Raw genomic sequence first — 22185 nt, 5'->3', positions numbered from 1 at the left:
TATCAATCATGATCTATTGGAGTCTCATGCATTTCAAGACCTTTTTGTTTTTTTCACAGTTTGATGATGGCGTTCAGAGGTCTTCTCCTTCTCAATTACAGCTGTGCTCATAAGTTTACATGCCATGGAAGAAATTATGATTTCTTGGTCATTATTCACAGAATATGAATGATAACTCAAAAACTCATTTTACACTCATAATTAGTGGTTGGGTGAAGCCATTAATTGTCAAATAAATACCCTTTTTAAACCACAATGACAACAGAAACTTCCCAAATGACCCTAATTAAAAGTTTACATCTCCCAGTTCCTTGCTTTGCCTCCTTTTGCATCAATAACAGCTTGGAGTCTCTTGTGGTCGTTGTGGATGAGGTCCTTTCAGTTCTCCAATGGTAAAGCATCTCATACTTCTCTGCAGAAAACCTCAACTTTCTTTCCATCATTGGGCTGTCTTGCCCATTTGAGATCTCCCCAGAGCGGATCAATGATAATGAGGTCAGGAGATTCCAGAACCTACACCGTATTGTGCTGGAATCAATGACGGGTGGGCGGGGCTTTGTGTTTTCGATCATTGTCATGTCGGCCGGCAGTGGCTCAGGTGGTTGAGCAGGTTATCCAATGATTGGTTGAATCCAGTCAACTGTCTTTGTGTCCTTGGGAGAGACACTCCACCCTCCCTGACTCAGTGTGGCTCCACTAGTGTATGAATGTCCCGGTGATGGTCAGAGGGACCGCAGGTGCGAACTGGTCAGTCTGCCCTGGAGCAGCTGTGGCTACATCAGTAGCTTACCATCATCAAGTCTGAATTAATAATACACATACTGTAAGCACTTTGAGCGTCTTGAAAAGCGCAGATAAATTCAATCCATTAAATGTCCAAGAACGTCCTATGTGCAATCTCCGAGATGAATAGTCCATGTTTTCCTCTAATATCTTCTGATAACAGACTGCATTCCTTTGCCATCAATTCTGACCAGGTTTCCTGTGCCTCTGTAACTCACACATCCCAAAATTATCAACCATCCGCCTCCGTGTTTCACAGTTGGAGTCGTTTTCTCTTCATCTCAGGCCTTGTTGACTCCTCTCCAAATGTAGCGTTTACGGTTATGGCCAAAAAAAGTTCCATCTTGACATTCCAAATGACTTTGGTCCAGAGGTTTGGCGTATTGCACATCTGGAAAAATCCACACCACAGTTTTTCAGAAAGTCCTGATGAAGCTGAAGTCAATTGTGGGTTTTTCTTTGCATTCCTAACTATTTTTTCTGGCAGAAATGTTTGTGACCGTGGTTTGGTTTCAACAGAACCCCTCACGTTCCACCTCTTGATCAAAGATTGAGCACAGCTGAAGGTATCCCCTGCTTGGATAGCTTCTTATGTCCTGTTTTGTACAGTTCAGTTCCCTTTTTCTGTAGATCCTTAGCTTTCCTCGTGACTCAGGATCCAGAACTGTCAGTGCAGCGCTGGATTAAGGATGTAAGGGTCTGTTGGGAGCCCAGCAACTCCAAGACCTTCAGTGTATTGATTACAGACAACGAGTCACAGGTGAGGATGGTTACCTTTAGCTGTCAGTCAAACCCTTTTGGATCAGCTGGTGTGCCTGTTTTCAGAACATAGTCTTCAGGGGATGCCAACTTATGAGCACAACTGTATACATTGAAGCTTTATGTGATAGGTGTCAAAAATTGTGGCTTTTGTTGTCCTTTTATTTTTACATTTTTATACTCGTCATGCTGAACTGAAGAATTTTGACTCGTTATTGGCAATCAATGAAAAAAACAAATGAAAATAATGAAAACAGTTTTATGAAAACAAATAGCTACAAAAGTAACAAAAATCTGTTTATCTTGTGGATTCAGAGAGAACAAAAAGTTTGAGTCACGTTCGTTGCTCAAAACTCACACTGGCAGTGGAACGTCTTAGCGTTGTGGTGACTAACATGATGACTATTAGCCACAAAATGACTGAGATCTTCACCCAGACGCTGGAAACCCTGTGAGCTCCATGAGAAATGTGTTTGATTTCAGCAACGTTGTGAAGTACTTCAAATGTTTTCTCCATGATGGGAGGAAGAGCTAAAGTCTCTGTGTTTCCAAATTACAGGTTTTTTCCCCCCACATATCTCCCTCCAAAGGCTGCTTTATTTCTTTGGTTTTGTGCTAAATTTTACATTTTTGTGTTAACATTTTAAAGGGGTTGGAAATAGAGGGCTGCATTGGGATCGGGTCCCGCCGGGTCCCGCGGGACCCAACCCAAATCTCGCGGGATTGGGCGGTTTGAATTGTGCTGCGGGCGGGAACGGGCGGCAAAAAAAAAAACCCGCGGGATCAGTGCTGGCATGAATATCTCATGAATATAAATTAGCGGACTACGTTAGGCTGTGCGGCTGTTTGATTCTTATGTACTGAAGCTCCGTGAAGGCACCAGGTAGTGACGCCCAATGGCCTCTGTCATCTAACCTGTTGTTGGGGGTGCGCCCCGCCCCGCCTCTTACTAAGAGCGCGCTTCAGGCCGTCTGTCTGCGCGCGCACACACACACAGTTTTAACAGAACAGGATTTGTAAAAATATATTTAATAATTAAGTTGCACATTACACAAGAGGAATGCATGAAAAGATGAGGCTGGAGGAGGGACATGAATCTCTTTAATAATATCAATACAAATACGTGTTTTTTTCCTGCGGGACGGGAGACGATACAAAATCAATGCATCTCTATTACTGTGCGGGACTAAATTCTATGAGTTTTGCGGGAGCGGGCGGGAGTGGACATACATATTGCGGGAGCGGGCGGGAGTGTAACGCATACGTTGCGGGAGCGGGCGGGATTGGTCAAAAATTCAGCAGGCGCGGGCGGGAGCGGGATGAAGAAAATAGTCCCGCGCAGGGCTCTAGTTGGAAACTCTCAGACACTGGGTGAAATAAAGCAGAACTTATCAGTTTAGTAGATGGGTTTTGATGACGTCAGGATGTCCTGTTTATGTTCCATTCTTGGTCATAGCTCTGTGTGCAGGTGCTTTATTCAGGCACCTGTGGTAACACTCACCCCCCCTTTCCCCTCATTTTTACCATGCCTTCCTCTCTTCCTCTCCAACATTTTCCATCTCACCCTCACTGCCTGCACTCCTCACTCCTTATCTCCTCCTCCTCCTCCTCCTCCTCACAAAACCCTGTCTTCCTCTTCAACATCTTCCTCCTGTCCTCTAGCTCTTAGCATCTCTGTTCCAGGGTACATCCCCAGTTACCTGGAGAAAGATGAGCCATGTGTGGTGTGTGGAGACAAGGCCACCGGGTACCACTACCGCTGCATCACCTGTGAAGGTTGCAAGGTACGCTGACTTTCACGGGGAAAAGAGTTCTTTCCCATATATTGGTCCACATGTGGTTTACTTCCCCAAATGGTTTGACTGGGATACACTTATGTAGTGACGATGCATCAATTTAGCCACATGTCCTTCAGGCAGGAGTGAACTGTAAATCAGCTTGTTACTATTGGACACACCTGCTCCATTTAACAGGTGTGACGTGTCAGCTGTGTCCAGCTCATGAGCCTCCTGAGAATTACCCTGCTGTTGTTCTTAAGAAGTTGTCCTGTTGGTGTCCCTGTTGTGTGTGTGGGTGTGTGTGCGTGTGTGGCGCACAGTTGCATGTGTTTTTTGTTATGTGATATTAAATACAGTCACAAGGTTTCAAATTGTGCATTAGGTGTGATACACTTTTCCTAAAAGAGTAACAGCCGCTGACATGTTGCCTGCAGTGAAGTATTTTCCATCTTCAGAAAAAAACAAGTGCAGCCACTTTTTTAAAAGATCTCATTACTTAACTATTTTCTGCCAGCACGTGCACTCACCATGTGACTCTGCCCTTAAAATGTGTGTATTCTCATCGTGGTTCAGGAACATTGATTGATTAAATTAGAGGCTTAGGATATCATGATTTCCCAGATTCCACTTTAAATTCTCTGAATTCCTGCAGATGTTTTGGTGTCTTTATTCCTGTTTTGCTAATCCTCTCTGGTTTTTTGTTATCTTTTAATATTTTGTTCTGTCTCTTCAGGGATTTTTCCGCCGGACAATCCAGAAGAATCTCCACCCATCTTACTCCTGTAAATATGACGGCTGCTGCATCATCGACAAGATCACTCGCAACCAATGCCAGCTGTGCAGATTCAAGAAGTGCATCAGCGTGGGCATGGCCATGGACTGTGAGTCGCTATCCCTGCTGGCTTCCGAGATTAGAGAAACTGTCGCTTGCACTAGAATCGTACTTTTTTGCCCATCGTTGGAGAGTCGATGAGCTTCCATAATGTTTTAAAACACCTCCACCCTTCTGTGAGCGACGTGACCTCATGCAACACTCTCCTTCGCCTTGCCTGTCAGTGGTGTTGGATGAGAGCAAGCGCGTGGCCAAGCGGCGCCTGATAGAGGAGAACCGAGAGCGCAGGAAGAGGGAGGAGATGGTGCGGACGCTGCAGATGAGACCGGAGCCGGACAGTGCGGAGTGGGAGCTCATCAGGATGGTGACGGAGGCGCACCGGCACACCAACGCCCAGGGGTCCTGCTGGAAACAGAAACGCAAGTTCCTGGTAAGCACTCAGCCCAGTGATTGAAGCATTGTTGTCTTGGAATAAATAATTCTTTGACTTGGATCAGTAACAGCAATGCTGAGTTCAGTGAACATAACTTTGAACAGTGGTTTTTAAAATGTAGTCCATATTATAAACAGAAGACGTGGTCTTTGAAGCAAACAACAAACGGTCATCTTCCCGTTTGCAGCCAGTAACAGCAAAGTGTTTTTTATAGAAACTTTAGCCCCTTTTTGTTTGGCCTCTCCTGTGGCGACTCCCCTGCACCTCTGCAGCTGGTACACCTCCAAAGGATGGCCTGACACAAAGGGTAAAGAACTGTTCCCAGGCAACCGTTTTATTAAGGCACATCTCTGCTTTCCAGCTAAAAGGCCAAAGAAAATAAAACTGGCACAGTTTTTCTGTTGATTCTTTGGGTTCACAGATCAGGCTAAAATTCTGCTAGTGACACAAAAAAAGGATATGGTTATAAATATTTGTTATATCATTTCAAAAAGGAGAGATCTGCACTATGTAGCGAGAGGTGAAGGAATTCGGACACAGCTAATGTAGTCTGAAGCCTGGAAAAGCAGGTTTGCGCTGATATGCCATCAATCGATTACATAAAATTACACAAAAAATATAAATAAAACCACTAGATGTACAGTAGTGAAGTGTTGTGTCGGTAGCAGCTCCGTTGTTAAGAGGCTAACCCTTGTCAGCAATGCTAGGTCATTCAGAACATTACTTTAGCATTTATGTTTGGTACAACTGCTTCAGATGAAAAAGAAAAGAAACTATATTTAAGTATCAATATTTTTTCTGTGCTAAAAGAACAGTCTGACATGAAGTCAGAAAGCCCAGAAGACCTGAAAGACTTAAACCTGAATGTGACCTGAGAAGAAACATTTCTCGTTTCAGCCGGACGACATTGGTCAGGGTCCAATGGCGCCCACCGCAGATGGAGATAAGGTTGACATTGAGGCCTTCAGTGAATTCACCAAGATCATGACCCCTGCCATTACCCGAGTTGTTGACTTTGCCAAGAAACTGCCCATGTTTTCAGGGGTAAGTACTGTTTCCTGTATGTTTTGTTTTCACGTCCACCATATCTGGCCTATGACTCATTAGAGCGTGGGAAACCTATGTTTCTATTGGTCTTAAGTGGAGACTATGACTCAGAAACAGTCTTCAAAGAAAGAAACAGAACAACATTTCCTAAATTATATCTATGAAATCAAATTTTAAAAATGTACCGTTTCACCAAAAAAGTTTACAGATTTTTTTAGCCAATAATTCAAACGTGCTTTCTAGCACATCTTATATTCTTCATGAATCCTCAGAAACGTTGAATACAAAAGTAAAAATGTGCTGTTTGTGTGCCAGCTGCCTTGTGAAGATCAGATCATCCTGCTGAAAGGCTGCTGCATGGAGATCATGTCCCTGCGCGCTGCCGTTCGCTACGATCCAGAAAGCGAGACGCTGACTCTCAGCGGCGAGATGGCGGTGAAGCGCGAGCAGCTAAAGAACGGGGGCCTGGGGGTTGTGTCGGACGCCATCTTTGATTTGGGCAAGAGTCTGGCACAGTTCAACCTGGATGACTCGGAAGTGGCGCTGATGCAGGCTGTGCTGCTCATGAGCTCGGGTGAGGAAACAGGGATGTTACCTGACGGATCAACATTGTGAGAGTTTAGAAACCTTTTTGTGTCTGTCTTTTTTCATGGTCGTTTGTTCTTTGTAACTCATCCTGGAAAACTTAGCTGTGCATTGATTGGTCGGGTGTAATGGTGATGCAGTGGAGGAAAAGCAACAACTTTAAGGTTTTAGCAAAGTGAAGTTGGTAAAAGATTGGACATCTTTCAAATTTGAATTGAATAAAAACGAAAAGACTTACTTTTTTAACCATTTGGACCTAAATTATATTATTAGATAATGCCACACATAAAAATAGTTAAAGATTTACATCTTGGGACTAATGATTGATGCTGCTGACTCCAAACAGACTCAGGCTTCCATGCTCCATCCTTTTATGAGCCTTTTTTAGCGCCTGACACCAGAACCCAGTAAATCCCTTAGTAACTCTCGAAAAAGGGAGTTGACCTTCAGGTAAAATAAAGACTAAATTAAAAAAAAAATCAAAGTCAGCTTACCCATTGAGCAGTAAGCAGAGACAGTTTGATGGTGGAACTTGTTCACTTTTGGCCAACGTTGTTGTTGCAAAGTTACAGCATTGGATTTAGTTGCAATGTAAAATAAAAGTTGCAGGAATCATTCTAATTAGCAAGAGACTGGTCTATCTCTTTTTATCCTTCTGTCTGAAACAAATATTCAAAGCTAAAGTATAACAATCCATGTATGTTTGATGCATTTCTTCAAATAGTTGTGATTCAGGACCAGACACAAATGTAGTGTGTAGCTTGTAGCAGTAGGTCCTACAGTGGGCGGGCCGCCAGCTCAAACTGTACGGCTGGACTGCTACGACATTGTTTGCCATTTTTGATGCACCGCTAATGTTATGTTGGGGGAGTGAGGGGAGCAGGAGAGTCTGTAAACAGTGGGATTATGGGAAGCCAGAACTGTCTTACACTGCACCAACAGCCCCGCCCAAAACTCAGAGGTAAAAAACTAATGAGCTCTTGCCGCTCTGCAGAAAGTAGATTCTAGAAAATGACACCGTTTTTCGTTGTTGACACAATTACAACTAAAAGGTTGCTGGGACACTTTGAAAACAGTTGATCAGAGTGGGACTTGAATGATTGACCGTTAATGTCGTATGTCTGGCCTTTTTTCTGGATGTTTTAAACCCAGTTTTAAATCCAGCCCTGCAACAGACTGGAGACCTGCTCAGGGTGAACCCCGCCTGCGCCTCCAGCAACCTCATGACCTTGAAAAGTATTCAGCTAGTTATGTGGGTGGATGGACGGACGGATAGATGAATGGATGGATGGATGGACGGATGGACTGATGGACGGATGGAGGGTGAATGGATGGATGGATGGATGGATGGATGGACGGATGGACTGATGGATGGATGGATGGATGGAGGGTGAATGGATGGATGGATGGATGGATGGACAGATGGACGGATGGATGGATGGATGGATGGATGGATGGAATTTCAAATCCTGACTGGAGTCTCTTTTCTCTGCTTCTTTGTATCGTAGACCGTTCAGGGCTGACCAGTGTGGAGAAAATCGAACAGTGTCAAGAAGCGTACCTGCTGGCGTTTGAGCACTACATTAACTACCGTAAGCACAACATTCCCCACTTCTGGCCCAAACTGCTGATGAAGGTGACGGACCTGCGCATGATCGGCGCCTGCCATGCCAGCCGCTTCCTCCACATGAAGGTGGAGTGCCCCAACGAACTCTTCCCTCCGCTCTTCTTAGAAGTATTTGAAGACCAGGAAGTGTGACCAACACCTTCTGGGACCGGAGGGGGATTCTGGGTGATGGACAACAAAGTTTGACTTTTGTTAGCATCAGTTGGAACACGCCCTTCAAACTTTTGTTTGTTTGTTTGTTTGTTTTTTTCTGACAAACCAACGACCAATAGTCCACCACCAGCGAACACTCATCCTTGTGCTGCAACAGAAACAAAATCTAGTTAAAAAAACCAATCACAGGTACAGTATTTCTATATGCAAACACAAATCTCCTCATGCAAATGGACAGGGCTTCATTTGAGTAGTTGCTCATCTGCCTGCCACCTCCGAAAACTGGCTTCTTGTTGTTTTTGTCCTTCTTTCTGTGCTTGTTTGACTCTCAACCATCCCTCCAGATGTTTCCCCTCCTTAGTTTCTCCTAAACCCATGAGCACACAAAAACCTTCCTTTAGTTTGTTTGTCGTGTGCACACAGACACACCAATCCATCCGCTGCACTGTTACCTCAGGCCTCCCTGGAAATCTTTCCATATTTATTTCTTGGGTTTTTAGAAAAGATGAAGACTATTATTTGTAAATAGATGTTTTATAGCTTCAGTGATAGGACACCGTTATTGTCTTTCTAAGGGTGCAAGATGTCATGAACGTCAAAGTGCGTTCTACAGTTAGTGTTTAAAGAGAGAAGTTGCAACACATTTTCATGACACAATAGCATGTATGTACGCATAGATAGGTTTCCATTAAACAGATCCTAATAGGAAATCAATGGTAAACAGTCAAAGAAGAAAGAAACACTCATTAGTTTTCAAATTCTCACAGTTTTTAATGTTTAGACTTTTTCCAAACAGAAATCGTGTTACTTTGGTGATGCTTTACTTGCCCCTTTTAGACATAGAAGTGTTGGAGAAAAAAACGTTTTTGTTATAACGATGTTTTGCTTTGTGAACTTAAATTAAGCACTGTAAAAAATAGTTTCTGTAATTCCACTGTGGGGGTCAGATTCTCATTTGGAACCAAGACATATGCTGGTTCTTGATCATAAGAGTCACCACCAGCTCTGGATCAGATCCTGACAGCTAAATATGTTTCATATCACACGTACGCAGACACTAAACTATATTGAACTCTCTGGCCAAACATCCACGGCTCCCGTGGACACCGTTGCTGCTAACTGAAAAGCAACAGAAAAACGAACGTTTGGAGTCTTTCTTGTCCATCAGTTTCCTGTTTACTTGAGGTGCTGCAGCAGAATCCCGTTTGTGTTGATGAGCCCCACACGGCACCCTGTCGATCAGGAACCTGACCATTTTTTTAAGGAGGCTTTGCATAGGCGTGACCTCAGGGAGCTGACCTCTCAGCCTCCATTTAGCAGGAATAGAAGCGTATTTAAACATGAATCCTCACTTTGCTGTGATGTGTTGCTCGGTAAATAGGAGGACCCCGATGTGGCAGACAAATTAACTGCTTGATGATGTCACCCTCGTACTCGTGCATCTCAAACGTTTGGTCAAAATTCAAGCTAATGTTTTTTTTGGGGGGAAATAGCAGCAAAAGGTTGCAGCTACAAAATCAAAAGATGCTGCTTCCCCTGAGTCTCAGTTTGCGGTGATTACCCTGAACAGCTCTGTGGTCCTTCCTCTTCCTTCAGCCTTTTCACAGAAAGCACTTTTGTGTCCAAAACTAAGACGAATCTTTCACACCTGTGTACACGTAGCTGGAATACCTCTCCGACACGTACCTCCTGCGTCATTACCTCACACAAACCCATGCGGTTGTTGTCTGATGTTTTCCTGTGTGTTCCTGGTTCTGGTGCTGGTCTCTCTGCTCCGGTGGCATCCCTCCCTCCCCGCCTGCTTGTTCCTCAGTCCCTCAGGCCGTCTGGTTGAGAGGAGGCGTGTCACTTACCTCTGTACAAACCTTCAACAGATTCTACCTCACGTCTCATCTTTGTGCAGCCGCCCCTCTGTCTGCAATATTCGGATATTTCGTCTGCACACTAACGGATCGTTGTGGAACTTCTCCGTGTGCATCTCCAGCAACAGCGTCCAGCACATCACTTTGATTCCTGTTTTTACTTAAGAACCAGAGCTCTGAGCGCTGTCAGGCAGAGACATTTCTGCGCTGAATGAGCTCCAAACCTTTGTGGGGACAGAGACAGCAGGGAGCTGAGGGTCTGTTCAAAGCCATGTCGGCCCGATTGGGCCAAAATTCTTGTGGGTGGGCGGTGGGCACGTTAAGGAAAACAACGCGCTGTTACCCAGCAGGGATGAGGGAAGTGTGACTGTGGCGGCATGACTCAGGACTTACCGCCATAAAAATCTGTTTAAAATAAATGGACCCATTCTTCCCTCGGAACTGCAGAGAAACACGGACAAGGCATCGCAAAATTGTTGTGCAACTGAAAGTGAAATATCTCCACCAGCCATATCCCCACATCCCACTCTCTACGAAGTGAATCAGGTTTTTTTTTTCTTTGCACTGAAACCACAATGTCTGTATTGCTGCGCAGCTCCATCCTCTCCCAGTTCCTGTCTAACTCTGGTGTGGAGCCACAGTCCGTTAGCTCAAACTATTGATTCTCTCCTCAAAGCCACCAGGACTGCAGCATGGCCTTCAGGCGTCACCGCTTTCAGTGTAACTAATCTATGTCAATGATTAAACAGGGACACACACACACACATGAGAGGATTGAACTGTGTGGGTTCACAGCTTCTGTCTGTCTGCACTCTTTCCATATCACTGTGAATGAAAGCGCCGTGATGATTCAGATGTTTGTTTATACCACCCCTAAGAGTTCAGGCACACAGCTAATCGAACCATCGCCGAGCGGCACCTCAGTGCCTCTGGGCATGGACACATGCATTTGGCCTAAGACAATCTCTTGAAGTTCAAGCCTTGGAAATGGGAAGAAAGCCGATATATTACCTTTGAACGTGATTCTTTTGGTAGACCGGAGGATTTGTCCCTTTTTTGTTGAAACGTCACCGTTTGCTGAGCTAACCTCACGAGCAGAGACGCGTTTCTGTTTGCTGTTGTTTATCTGCAAACACATGTCGGGGCTAAAAGTCAATCACCCTGTGAACTCACCAACCCCGTTAAAGACCCACTCCAATGAGAATGTGTTTTTTAACGTGTCCTTGTGGCATTTTTCTGAGAAGATTAAGCTTAAAACTGCATTTCTGAGTATTTCATTATTTAAATCACTGTGAATCTGGAGAAGATGGGAGAAAAAACGTTTTGAAAATGATTGTATTTTGTGATTATCCACCTGCGACATAGATCCATGAGCGTCTTTGTTTTCCTCGTCTGAGCTGGAATCTGGATCTAAACAGTCCGGCTGGAAAACTCTGCTAATGGGGAGAGCGTGCAAACACAGCTCCCAGCAACGGCGAGGGGAAGTGGGGGCGACTTTGCTTTTCAATGGTCCCGCCCACAACTCCTGCCGCTCTGCAGAAACAACGTCCTAGAAAACGACACAGGTTCTTAAATTTTGGCAAAAACGGCATGGCTGTAATTAAAGACCACTAGGAACAGTTTGAAAAAAGATTATCGGAGTGGGACTTTAAGGACTTCAGAATGAAGCCATCATTTTCTGTTTCGATCATATTCAGAGTCCTTTCCATCGCCTTTCCTCCTCATTCTAATGATTATCGGAACTTTAGCGGATTGGCCTTGTTATCGTGCGTTGAGCTGCTGTCATGTGATAAACTGATTTACCTATTTGTCCCAGTGAGCAGTTCAATAGGTGTTCCAGATGCAGCAAAGAGGTGTATCTGTTTTCTATAAATGTATTGTTGTCTGTATATAAGTCCAAGCTGGAGAGCTACAGTATAGATGTTTAAATGTTACACAAGTGTAAGCCAAAGCCAAAAATCCTCAGTTACAGAAACAGCTTATGTGATGAGAAGTTGTCCTTTTATTCTCCTTTTCTATCTGTATTTATGCAGTCAACATGATACGTTTCAATGCCGCGTCACTGACAAAACTCTCCTTTCTGCTGTTGCTTGCAAACATGTTAATTAAATTATTTTACCTTTCTTTGTCCCTCCTATTCGAGGTCCATTTAATGATTTCCGATTTAGATTGATTTTATCATTCAAACACCACCTAAGCAATCTTTGAGGAGGTCCCACCAGCAGCTCAGAACATGCATCCTCCTCCCCAGACGCCAGCTCAGCTCGCTCAACATTTTCTTCTCTGACTCCGTTTTATTTTAATTATGCTTTCTCCTCCTTACTTTGTGTCACTTTTGTTCGTAGCCAAAGAGACGAAGAAACGGAACTTTCTCCGTCTTTTCTGCTCCGTGACCACACAACTGTGTCCTCTGTCGATCTCTAATTTCTGTTTACAGAAAAAGAAAATGTGAACTTTGCACCGCTGCACCACTCAGTTCCAGAAGTCCATGTTAGCTATTGTTTGGGGTTGTCAGCATCCGTTCTCCTTGTCCCCACACTTCAGTTTCCCTTTGCTCTTTTCCACGGTGAACTTCCTCCCTCCTGACCTCTGACCTCAGCCCTGTTTGGTGGAGAAACATGACAATCCCTGCTGAATGTAAAATACTGAAAATGTATGAATAAAGACACAGGATGAAATCCAACAACCCGTTGCCTTTAGACTTTTTGTCCATCTGGTGTTTCCCAAACAGAAAAAAATGTTTGTGTCTTGATTGGTGTGTGTCTGTGTGCGTCGATGCTTTGTGTGAGGACAGCTGCTGTGCGGAAGCTCCCGAGGATTACTCGCTGTAATCATAAACAATCAAACCTGTTTAGTTTCTAATAAAGAAACTTTCTCTTCTTTTCACTTAATACTTGAGTTTGAAGATACTTTTCACTGATTAAGAGGAGCCACAAATTCTGCAAATGTTTATTGTACTGCTAGTAGACCAGTACCTCAGCTTAAATACGCTACACGCAGGAAGTTGGGGATATTGTGAAAACTTAGGTGAATGTCGTAAGTACAGTCTTTTTCATTCCACAGACACAAAAACGTGAGTAAACATTCTGGGGGTATAAAAAGAGGATTTAATTCAATTCAACACAATTTCATTTATATAGTCCAATGTTACAACAATAGTCGTCTCACTGGGCTTCATACCAGCCATTGTGTAATAAACATGAATCATAAAAAACATGAAGTCATAGAATTCAATAGGTGAAAAACTAAACTAAACTAAACAGACTACAATAAACTGAGCCTCCCTGCCCTTAGACCCTCCTTCTCGGTAAGGAAAAACTCCTAAAAAAAAAACGGATTCCGCCATTTTACCATCAGAGCTGAAAGTAGCAGGAATATGTGGTTCTACTGAGCTCAGACTGCAAGTTAATTTGGCAATTGTACTAAAAAGAATTCTTGGATTATTTCTATTCTCTGCTATTAAGGTTGAATAGTGCTGGGCTCCACCTGATTAGATAGCTTTACTTGAACAAAAATGAATCATATTGGTCCTACTTAATGTACCTAGGTTGGGTCAACTTAATGTATTTAGTTTGGGCAAACGCAATGTATTTAGGTTCAACCTAATAAATTAAAGTTGATTCAATTTAAATACTACAGTTGGACCCAACTTAACTTAATATTTTTGCTCACTCTAAAAAGAAAAAGTTGATCCATTTTAAATGAATCACCTTAATTGGTTACACGTAATTGAATTAAGTTTATTCAACTTAAATTTGTATGTCTAATTTGTATGTTGATTTAACAATTTTTTGTATTTTTTCTTGAACTTTGTTTATACATCTGAAATTGACACAATTTTGTAAAGTTCAACCAATGGGCCTTGTAGTTTCCATATCAAAGACATGAATGACCCAGCAATGTCTCACATTATAAGGCAGGAGCTCACGTGCTGTTAAACTCTGTCTTTAGTGTTGGGACATTAGCGATATCCCGCACAAGGGGGTTGCTCATCATCCTCTCCCACACTCTAAGTCATGGTGCAGAAAAAAAACACAACAGTTTAATTACTATTTAAAACACAGTAAAACAGCTAGACAAAAAACCCATGGACAAAAACTCACACTTAAACCCCAATCTGCCAAGATAGGCAAATAAAATGGTATCCCACAATTCCTTGCGATTACTAATGTAATCAAATTTAATGGTATCATGTTGGATCAACATGATTGAAATTAGTAACTGTTAAATTGATGATTTTTATGTACAATCGACATGATTGATTCACATATGATTAACGAACATAAAATTGTCTGGTTGAAATTTTTGTAAAGTTAATTGGCTGGTAATTGTCATGTGCGGGAGGCTCGAGAGCCGGTAGGACCCAGACGCAGAGGCGGGAGGCAAACGGGTTCAGGGCTAGAGGGTTTAATTATAACAAAAGGGGCTGCAGAGCAGGATGACAACAACAAAACAAAAACTCACTGTGGCGTGGCGAGGCATGAAACATGGAAACATGAACACCATGACAAAAGGTAATGGACCAGCACAGGAGGAAGGCAAAGACAAGACTTAAATACAGACAGGGCAGACAAGACACAGGTGGACACGATCAGGGCTGATGGGGACCAAAGGAAGTAAAACTCAAGAAACAAGACAAGACAAGACCTTTCAAAATAAAACAGGAAACAAAACCAAACCATGACAGAACAAGACAGAAAGCAAAAACCAATACAAAAGAAACTCAAACCATGACAGTACCCCCCCCTCAAGGAACCGCTCCGAGGTTCCCAAAGTCAACTGAGGAGGGGGCCCCGGAGGTCAAACCTCGACGGGCATAAGAGTCCAAGGAGTCTGGAGGAAGGCCGGGGGTCTGCGCCGTCCGGCGAGGCAGGTCCGGCGGACGGCCGGGGGGCCGAGCGGTCCGGCGAGGCAGGTCCGGCGGGCCGAGCGGTCCGGCGAGGCAGGTCCGGAGGACGGCCGGGGGGCCGTGCCGTCCGGCGAGGCAGGTCCGGAGGACGGCCGGGGGGCCGTGCCGTCCGGCGAGGCAGGTCCGGAGGACGGCCGGGGGGCCGTGCCGTCCGGCGAGGCAGGTCCGGAGGACGGCCGGGGGGCCGTGCCGTCCGGCGAGGCAGGTCCGGAGGACGGCCGGGGGGCCAAGCGGTCAGGCTTGGAGACGTCGTCAGGCTTGGAGGCGTCGTCAGGCTTGGAGGCGTCGTCAGGCTTGGAGTCAGGCTTGGAGTCAGGCTTGGAGTCAGGCTTGGAGTCAGGCTTGGAGTCAGGCTTGGAGTCAGGCTTGGAGTCAGGCTTGGAGTCAGGCTTGGAGTCAGGCTTGGAGTCAGGCTTGGAGTCAGGCTTGGAGTCAGGCTTGGAGTCAGGCTTGGAGTCAGGCTTGGAGTCAGGCTTGGAGTCAGGCTTGGAGTCAGGCTTGGAGTCAGGCTTGGAGTCAGGCTTGGAGTCAGGCTTGGAGTCAGGCTTGGAGTCAGGCTTGGAGTCTGGCGGGTCGGGCCAGCAGTCAGGCTCTGGCGGGTCGGGCCAGCAGTCAGGCTCTGGCGGGTCGGGCCAGCAGTCAGGCTCTGGCGGGTCCGGCCAGCAGTCAGGCTCTGGCGGGTCCGGCCAGCAGTCAGGCTCTGGCGGGTCCGGCCAGCAGTCAGGCTCTGGCGGGTCCGGCCAGCAGTCAGGCTCTGGCGGGTCGGGCCAGCAGTCAGGCTCTGGCGGGTCGGGCCAGCAGTCAGGCTCTGGCGGGTCCGGCCAGCAGTCAGGCTCTGGCGGGTCCGGCCAGCAGTCAGGCTCTGGCGGGTCCGGCCAGCAGTCAGGCTCTGGCGGGTCCGGCCAGCAGTCAGGCTCTGGCGGGTCCGGCCAGCAGTCAGGCTCTGGCGGGTCCGGCCAGCAGTCAGGCTCTGGCGGGTCGGGCCAGCAGTCAGGCTCTGGCGGGTCCGGCCAGCAGTCAGGCTCTGGCGGGTCCGGCCAGCAGTCAAGCTCTGGCGGGTCGGGCCAGCAGTCAAGCTCTGGCGGGTCGGGCCAGCAGTCAAGCTCTGGCGGGCCGGGCGTGGAGCCGGGCTCTGGCGGGTCAGGCGTGGAGCCGAGCTCTGGCGGGTCAGGCGTGGAGCCGAGCTCTGGCGGGTCAGGCGTGGAGCCGAGCTCTGGCGGGTCAGGCGTGCCAGTGGGAGCAGGAACGGGTCGGGGCGCAGGCGGCACCCCCCTGGGAGCAGGAACGGGTCGGGGCGCAGGCGGCACCCCCCTGGGAGCAGGAACGGGTCGGGGCGCAGGCGGCACCCCCCTGGGAGCCTGGAGGGGTCGGGGGACGTCCGGGACCACCACTGGACGAGTTTGTGGTGCGTCCGGGACCACCACTGGACGAGGTTGTGGTGCGTCCGGGACCACCACTGGACGAAGTTGTGGTGCGTCCGGGACCACCACTGGACGTGGACGGGGACGGTGGCGGCGACGACGACCCCCCCTCAGGGCAAGCCGGCTCCCAGTAAAGTCCAGGGAGCTCCCACTCCAGGCATATGAGGGAAACTGGGCCTGGTCAAACACCCAAAAAGACTTCGTATGCTCGGCTTCCTGGCAGTAGGCCTCCAGAAGCCGCATGTCCCGCTCTGCTGGGTCCAAAAAATTTGGCTGGTCCATTCTGTCATGTGCGGGAGGCTCGAGAGCCGGTAGGACCCAGACGCAGAGGCGGGAGGCAAACGGGTTCAGGGCTAGAGGGTTTAATTATAACAAAAGGGGCTGCAGAGCAGGATGACAACAACAAAACAAAAACTCACTGTGGCGTGGCGAGGCATGAAACATGGAAACATGAGTGTGGCAAAAACATGGAGACATGAACACCATGACAAAAGGTAATGGACCAGCACAGGAGGAAGGCAAAGACAAGACTTAAATACAGACAGGGCAGACAAGACACAGGTGGACACGATCAGGGCTGATGGGGACCAAAGGAAGTAAAACTCAAGAAACAAGACAAGACAAGACCTTTCAAAATAAAACAGGAAACAAAACCAAACCATGACAGAACAAGACAGAAAGCAAAAACCAATACAAAAGAAACTCAAACCATGACAGTAATTTCCTTTTTTTGAGTGTAGCTCTATCCAAAGCTTTTTTATAATTTAAGAGGCTATGTTTCCAGTTATTCGAAGACTACTCTGAACTGGAGCGACGCCATTCTCTTTCTAACTTAAGGGTTACTTGTTTAAGAGAACATGTTTGAGCGTTGAACCACAGCGCTACTCGGTTTTGTCTGACAAACTTGTCTGACAAGTCGCAGGAGAGGAGGATGTCATTGGACACTTTGTTTCAGTGCTGTGTTTTTGCCGAAAGCCAGATTGAAAGGGTTCAAACTGATTATTTGTGTATAGATGAGATCTGAGCTGGGACACACTCGTTAAAGCATTTTGGACAGAGATGGCAGGTTGGAGATGGGGCAGAAATTTGCAATATTGTCTGGGTGAAGACCAGGTTTTTTCAGGATGGGGGTTCTAGCTGCCAGCTTAAGAGACGAGCATGGTACCAGAGGAGGGTGAAGAGTTAATTGTAACAGAGTTAAGGTCAGATCACTGTGTTCTGCATGCTCGGGTGGGTTGGCCCTCCTTGTCCCATCGCAAAGTGAAATATTGGTACCTTTTGATTTACAAATGGATTCTTGGGTTGGTACCGCCTTTTCTCCAGCAGCTCATAGAACTGAAGAGCAGCAGCAGCTCCAGCCTGCGCTCTCAGGACATGTTCCTGCTCGCTGTGCCCAGAGATGGGGAAAAAGGCTTTTAGATTCACTGCAGCACCGCTTTGGAATGAACTCCAGAAAGAGTTGGTTTCTCTGGACTCTTTCAGATTACTTTGAAATGAACGTGAAACAAAGCCATCAAACTGCAAATGTTTTATTTAAGACAGCCTTTTTATGTTGAATGAGTGAGTGTAAATGAGAAATGTGTGTTATTGTTGTGCTGCTGCCTCTTGACCAGGACGCTCTTGCAAAAGAGGTTTTTAATCTCAATGAGAATAATAATAATTATTGTGATGAGTGGAGAGATGATGGGACAGAAACCTCTACCGGGGGATGAAGGAATGGGGTCCAGAGTGCAGGTGGAGGTTTTAATACCTATCAGCAGCTTGTTGAGTTCCACAGAGGAGACTAGAGAGAATTCAGAGCTGACCTGGAGAGTGGAGGAAGGGGCCAAAGTTTCAGGAGGATTTTCTGCAATGGGAGTGAGGGAACTGCAGATTGTGTCAATTTTGGATTGAAAATGGGACAGGAAGGAGATGCACTTGGCCACGGGGAAAGATGAAGAAGAGTTGTCATTAGGCTTTTTTGTTTATGGAAGAAAACAAAGTTTTTGGATTTTTGGAGCTGGTATGAATGATGTTGGAAAAATAGTATGATTAGTATTGAGGGCATTCTTGTACTGGTGAGTGAAATCAATGTACATCTGGAGATGTAGTTAGTACAGGTTTGCGATACAGTCTGAGCCGGAAAACTCAGTTAAAATCCTGAATACGGTCCGGTAGGACGATACATATTTATAAATAAAACTGCTATTTGACTCTTCCTGTTTGGGTGATTTAAAGACAATATGATATTAATTATATATATATATAAAGGAGTTATAAACATGTATTAAACATGTGTTAGTGCTAAGAAATGAGATAATCTGTGATATTACTGATAATGATACATTACATGATAATAGTGGTTTACTCATCTGAAATGCCAGATGTGCTCACTTCACGTCTAACTCTTCCTTGTCATAAAGAAGATTGGAGGTTGAGGGTCACTACTTGACCTCTGAGCTGAGTTTCAGCTCTCCTGCCTCGAAAAAACGGAGCAGTGATGTCGAGTTGAGGATCAGAAAATCAGTCTACCAGGAAATATTACGGAAACAAGTCTGTCAATGTTCATTCCCCATCAGTCCAACGGAAGACAGAAGATGAGTTCAGTACAAGAAGGCGTCTGCAGATAAGAAACTCTTCTCTGTTGGGCCCGCCTCTGTGCCTTTTGGCTCCACCCCTGTCTCTGTGAGCTTCCCCTTGAGTTACGCTGCTACAAGATCAGACATCTGGAGTCAATGTTTGAAAGGATTAGGTGTCCTTCCCCTCAAAATCCCTTTTTCTCAACCTTTTTCATGAACGTCATGCTACTAACTTGTGTTTTTTTGTCTAACATAGATGTTCTAGTCATTCTGTGCTTTGTTCTCTCTCTCAAACTCACATATGCCATAACTCTTTCACACAAAGCTGCATATGGACCTTCTCCTCGTTAAGTGTGACTCGGACAGAGGGGGCGGGGAATGGAGCATCAAAGAGGATTGGTCGACAGAAGACGGGACCGTCGGCCATGACGTGGCTTCAGGCGAGGCTGAACACTGAACTGAAGGATCTTACATCTGCCACCATCGCATGGAGCACTGGAAGAACGCCATGCTTTATCTGGGACTGTATGTGGATCTTTGTAACGGTTAACTGATGTGTGACTTATGTGCTTTTCTAAAAGTGTTTTGAATTGAGCAGAGTTATTTTCTGAGAAAGCGATGAAGAGAGTCTTCTTTTTTATCTCCAGCCAGAAGGCAGCTTTCATTTCTCTTCTAGAAGTTAAATCAAGTTAAATGACCTGGAAGCCTCCATGCTTCTGTCTTCTATCTGCAGCCTGGGAAACACTTTCAAGTCAGTCCAGATTATTAAAGAAGAACCCATTCAGGATTGGGACCCTTCTTTAGGATGTTTTAAACGTACTTTGGCCTCATCTCTGGCGCTAAAGTTAGCAGGACTTGTTAAAGTTATTTTCTAAAGGCATGTGTCCAATGACCACCTTCAACAGAACCTTTTTTTTGTCTTTTTTTAAATCTTTTGGTCACATTAATTTTCACAAATCATCTGCGTTTTGTCAATCAATCTTTATTTATAAAGGACTTTTCATAAAAAGTAGCACACAGTGTTGCACAGGGAAAAAAACCTCTGTTTTGTTTAGAAGTCTGGTTTTCATCTTCTCTGTCAGGTTCTTTGTTTAACCATCTGTTTGTTTCTCTTTTTTCACATTTTTAAACTTTCGTTTTTGCACTTTGAACTGATGAAACTAAAAGGATTTTTAAAGTTAAAGATTGAATGGAAAGCTTTGTATTTTGGCTCTTCAAGAAGCGTCTTTCCTGTCAGAAAATCCCTCTGACAACACAGAAGCTGCATCATTCCAGAGGCTGCAAACACTGAATGACTGTCACACGTTTCTTTACATGATGGATGGGGAAAGTTAGAGCAACCATGTATCGCAAAAAAAACAAAAAAAAACGGATTAAAATGCTGCTGAATTTGAACTTCTAAAGGTTTTGGCAGATTTTATAGAAAACAAAAATTTGGTAGTACACAATCACAGGTTTGTGAAAGTCAACTTTGGTTTGGCTCCACCTGAGACGGCAGAATTCATGTGTTTCCCAGAAGATGAAGTCTTCATGAGACACAGTTTGATTGCCTGTTTTTTTTTTTATTCAAACCTGGTGTCTGTCTTTTCCTCCTTGACGGTCACAGACTTATTTTAGTCGTCTTGAATTTCTTCATAACTTTAAATGTCAAAGCAGAAGCCAGGTTTAGGGGTCAGTTTACACGTTTTTAGTTTCACCTCTGCAAAGAGGTGCACCCTTGTTATAACATTATATAAAAATAAGCTTCATATTTATTTATTTTTCTATTTATTGGTTGGTTTACCTTTCATCCTTTTGCATAGAACTGCCTAGGGTGTACAGCGGCTTTCAGCCAATCACAATCAAAAGAGCCGTACACAGTTCTTAAAAAGGGCTGGGGGGGGGGGGGGGGTGTATTGTTACATTTTATGAAAACAGGATGATAAAAATTTGACTTTGGACATGCCTGTTTTCAGACCTGGAATCCACATGCATGGATGGATCACATTTTGGGGTATATTAATTACCACAGTAGTAGTAAGTATTGGCTCGGGTCTTAAAAGCTTAAAGTATTCTCAGAGTGCATGAGCTGTCCTACAATGTTTTGTTTTGTGTTTTATGTAGTATTGTTTCTGTCATTTCCAGCACATTGAAGTTTCTCAGGTACCATTGTTCACAAGTTTGTTTCTTTGTCCAGCAGATCATTCGACAACAATATGACGGAGTTTTAGGGCCAGCGAAAAAAAAAAAAAAACAGATTAAAAGTCATAAATTAACAACTTCAAATCCCATCAATTTACGGCTTTAAATTGAAGTGGAGGTGAGCAGACAGAGCAGCAGGTGAACACCGCGCAGCAGCAGAGCAGAGCGACTAAACTTAGTAGAGGAGGTGAGCTGAATGTTGTTCCAAATGCTTGGAAGCTCATTTGTTTGATTTATAATTTATTCCTGTTTTATTTATTGATGGGTGGTTTGCAGGATCTCTGCAGCCGTTGATGAAGACGTCGGTGTCCCTGCAGATGTCCACTTGAATCCTTTCTTCCTCCAAAGACCAGATCTCTACGTTTGTGTGACGCTTCCGTCTGAGGAAGAGGAGCACTTTTTAACATTTTCAACGTTCTAATGCTAAGATCACAGAATATTTTCATTCATCTTTGTTGTTTTATGTGGAAACGGGACGTTTTTATTTGGAGGAGGGGGCGTATGTAACACTATTTTTAATCCCCTTTGGTGTTCCTTGAGCCCCTGACAGTCACATGACGTGATGAGACAAATGGACTTCTGGATATGTGAATAAAAATGAAAATAAAGTATTGGTCCTTCACACCCAAACGTGTCTCTCAGCTCCTTATTTTACAGATGAAACTCAGCTTTACCGACACCGAACCTGGAAAGACAGCTACACAAACAACCTTGCTGGGTTTTTTTTTGTTACGGTAATTTATGGGTTTTACAGTTACAGATTCACGACTTTTAAAGACATTAATTTACTACTTTAAAACACGGAAAAAAGTCAATAATTTGACCTGAGACTTTTAAAGTCAAACATATATGACTTTATTCACGTAGTTTAAAAGTTTTTATAGTTTTCTCGTAAATTTACAAGATTTAAAGTCGTGATTTAAAACAAAAAATGTGTTTGTCAACTGGCCCTAAAACTCTGTTGTAATTTTAGAGAATGTGTTTGTAAAATGTACTCAACAAACTTTTCTGAGGCTGCAGAACATTTTAGTTTCCTCAGAGATACAGAGAAAATGTGTGGGGAAATGTAAAGTCTGCAGAAACAAACCCATTTATCAAGGATTTCTGTTGACATTGAAGGTTTTTTTTTCCCTTCCATTCACTGGTTTTGGGTATTTTGACTTTTTTCTTTTCTTTTCTGAAAGATTTTTTTTTCTTTTTTGCTCAAAATGACTTTTAACCCTTTAACAACCCCACCAAGAAAACAGTTATCAATGG

General features: G+C 44.7%; 1 protein-coding gene and 1 long non-coding RNA gene across 9 annotated transcripts in view; both read left to right on the top strand.

The window, feature by feature from the left end:
* LOC101167294 (thyroid hormone receptor alpha) overlaps nt 1–12545 on the top strand; it is a 165551-nt gene extending 153006 nt beyond the window's left edge. For 3 of the 6 annotated variants that reach the window (XM_023957804.1, XM_023957805.1, XM_023957808.1), the window contains 6 exons: nt 3205–3326; nt 4054–4201; nt 4377–4582; nt 5483–5629; nt 5948–6206; nt 7726–12545. In XM_023957804.1, the coding sequence (XP_023813572.1) occupies nt 3205–3326; nt 4054–4201; nt 4377–4582; nt 5483–5629; nt 5948–6206; nt 7726–7976 (1133 nt within the window). In that variant the 3' untranslated portion in view covers nt 7977–12545. The remainder of the gene's footprint in view (nt 1–3204; nt 3327–4053; nt 4202–4376; nt 4583–5482; nt 5630–5947; nt 6207–7725) is intronic. The other 3 variants (XM_023957807.1, XM_023957809.1, XR_002873720.1) reach the window with 2 other exon arrangements.
* Nucleotides 12546–18554: 6009 nt separating this feature from the next.
* LOC111947786 lies at nt 18555–21243 on the top strand. Of its 3 annotated transcripts, none has more exons than XR_002873723.1 (4): nt 18555–19272; nt 20703–20763; nt 20927–21115; nt 21205–21243. It is a non-coding gene; the product is annotated as an uncharacterized LOC111947786 (long non-coding RNA). The 3 variants fall into 3 exon arrangements; XR_002873722.1 differs by having other exon boundaries at nt 20924–21115; XR_002873721.1 differs by having other exon boundaries at nt 20703–21115.
* Nucleotides 21244–22185: the final 942 nt, after the last annotated feature.

The sequence above is a fragment of the Oryzias latipes genome, chromosome 8 (assembly GCF_002234675.1).
Source record: "Oryzias latipes chromosome 8, ASM223467v1".
NCBI classification, from domain to species: domain Eukaryota; kingdom Metazoa; phylum Chordata; class Actinopteri; order Beloniformes; family Adrianichthyidae; genus Oryzias; species Oryzias latipes.
Note: the sequence above shows the minus strand (reverse complement) of the source record. Positions and strands in the feature narration are given on the sequence as shown.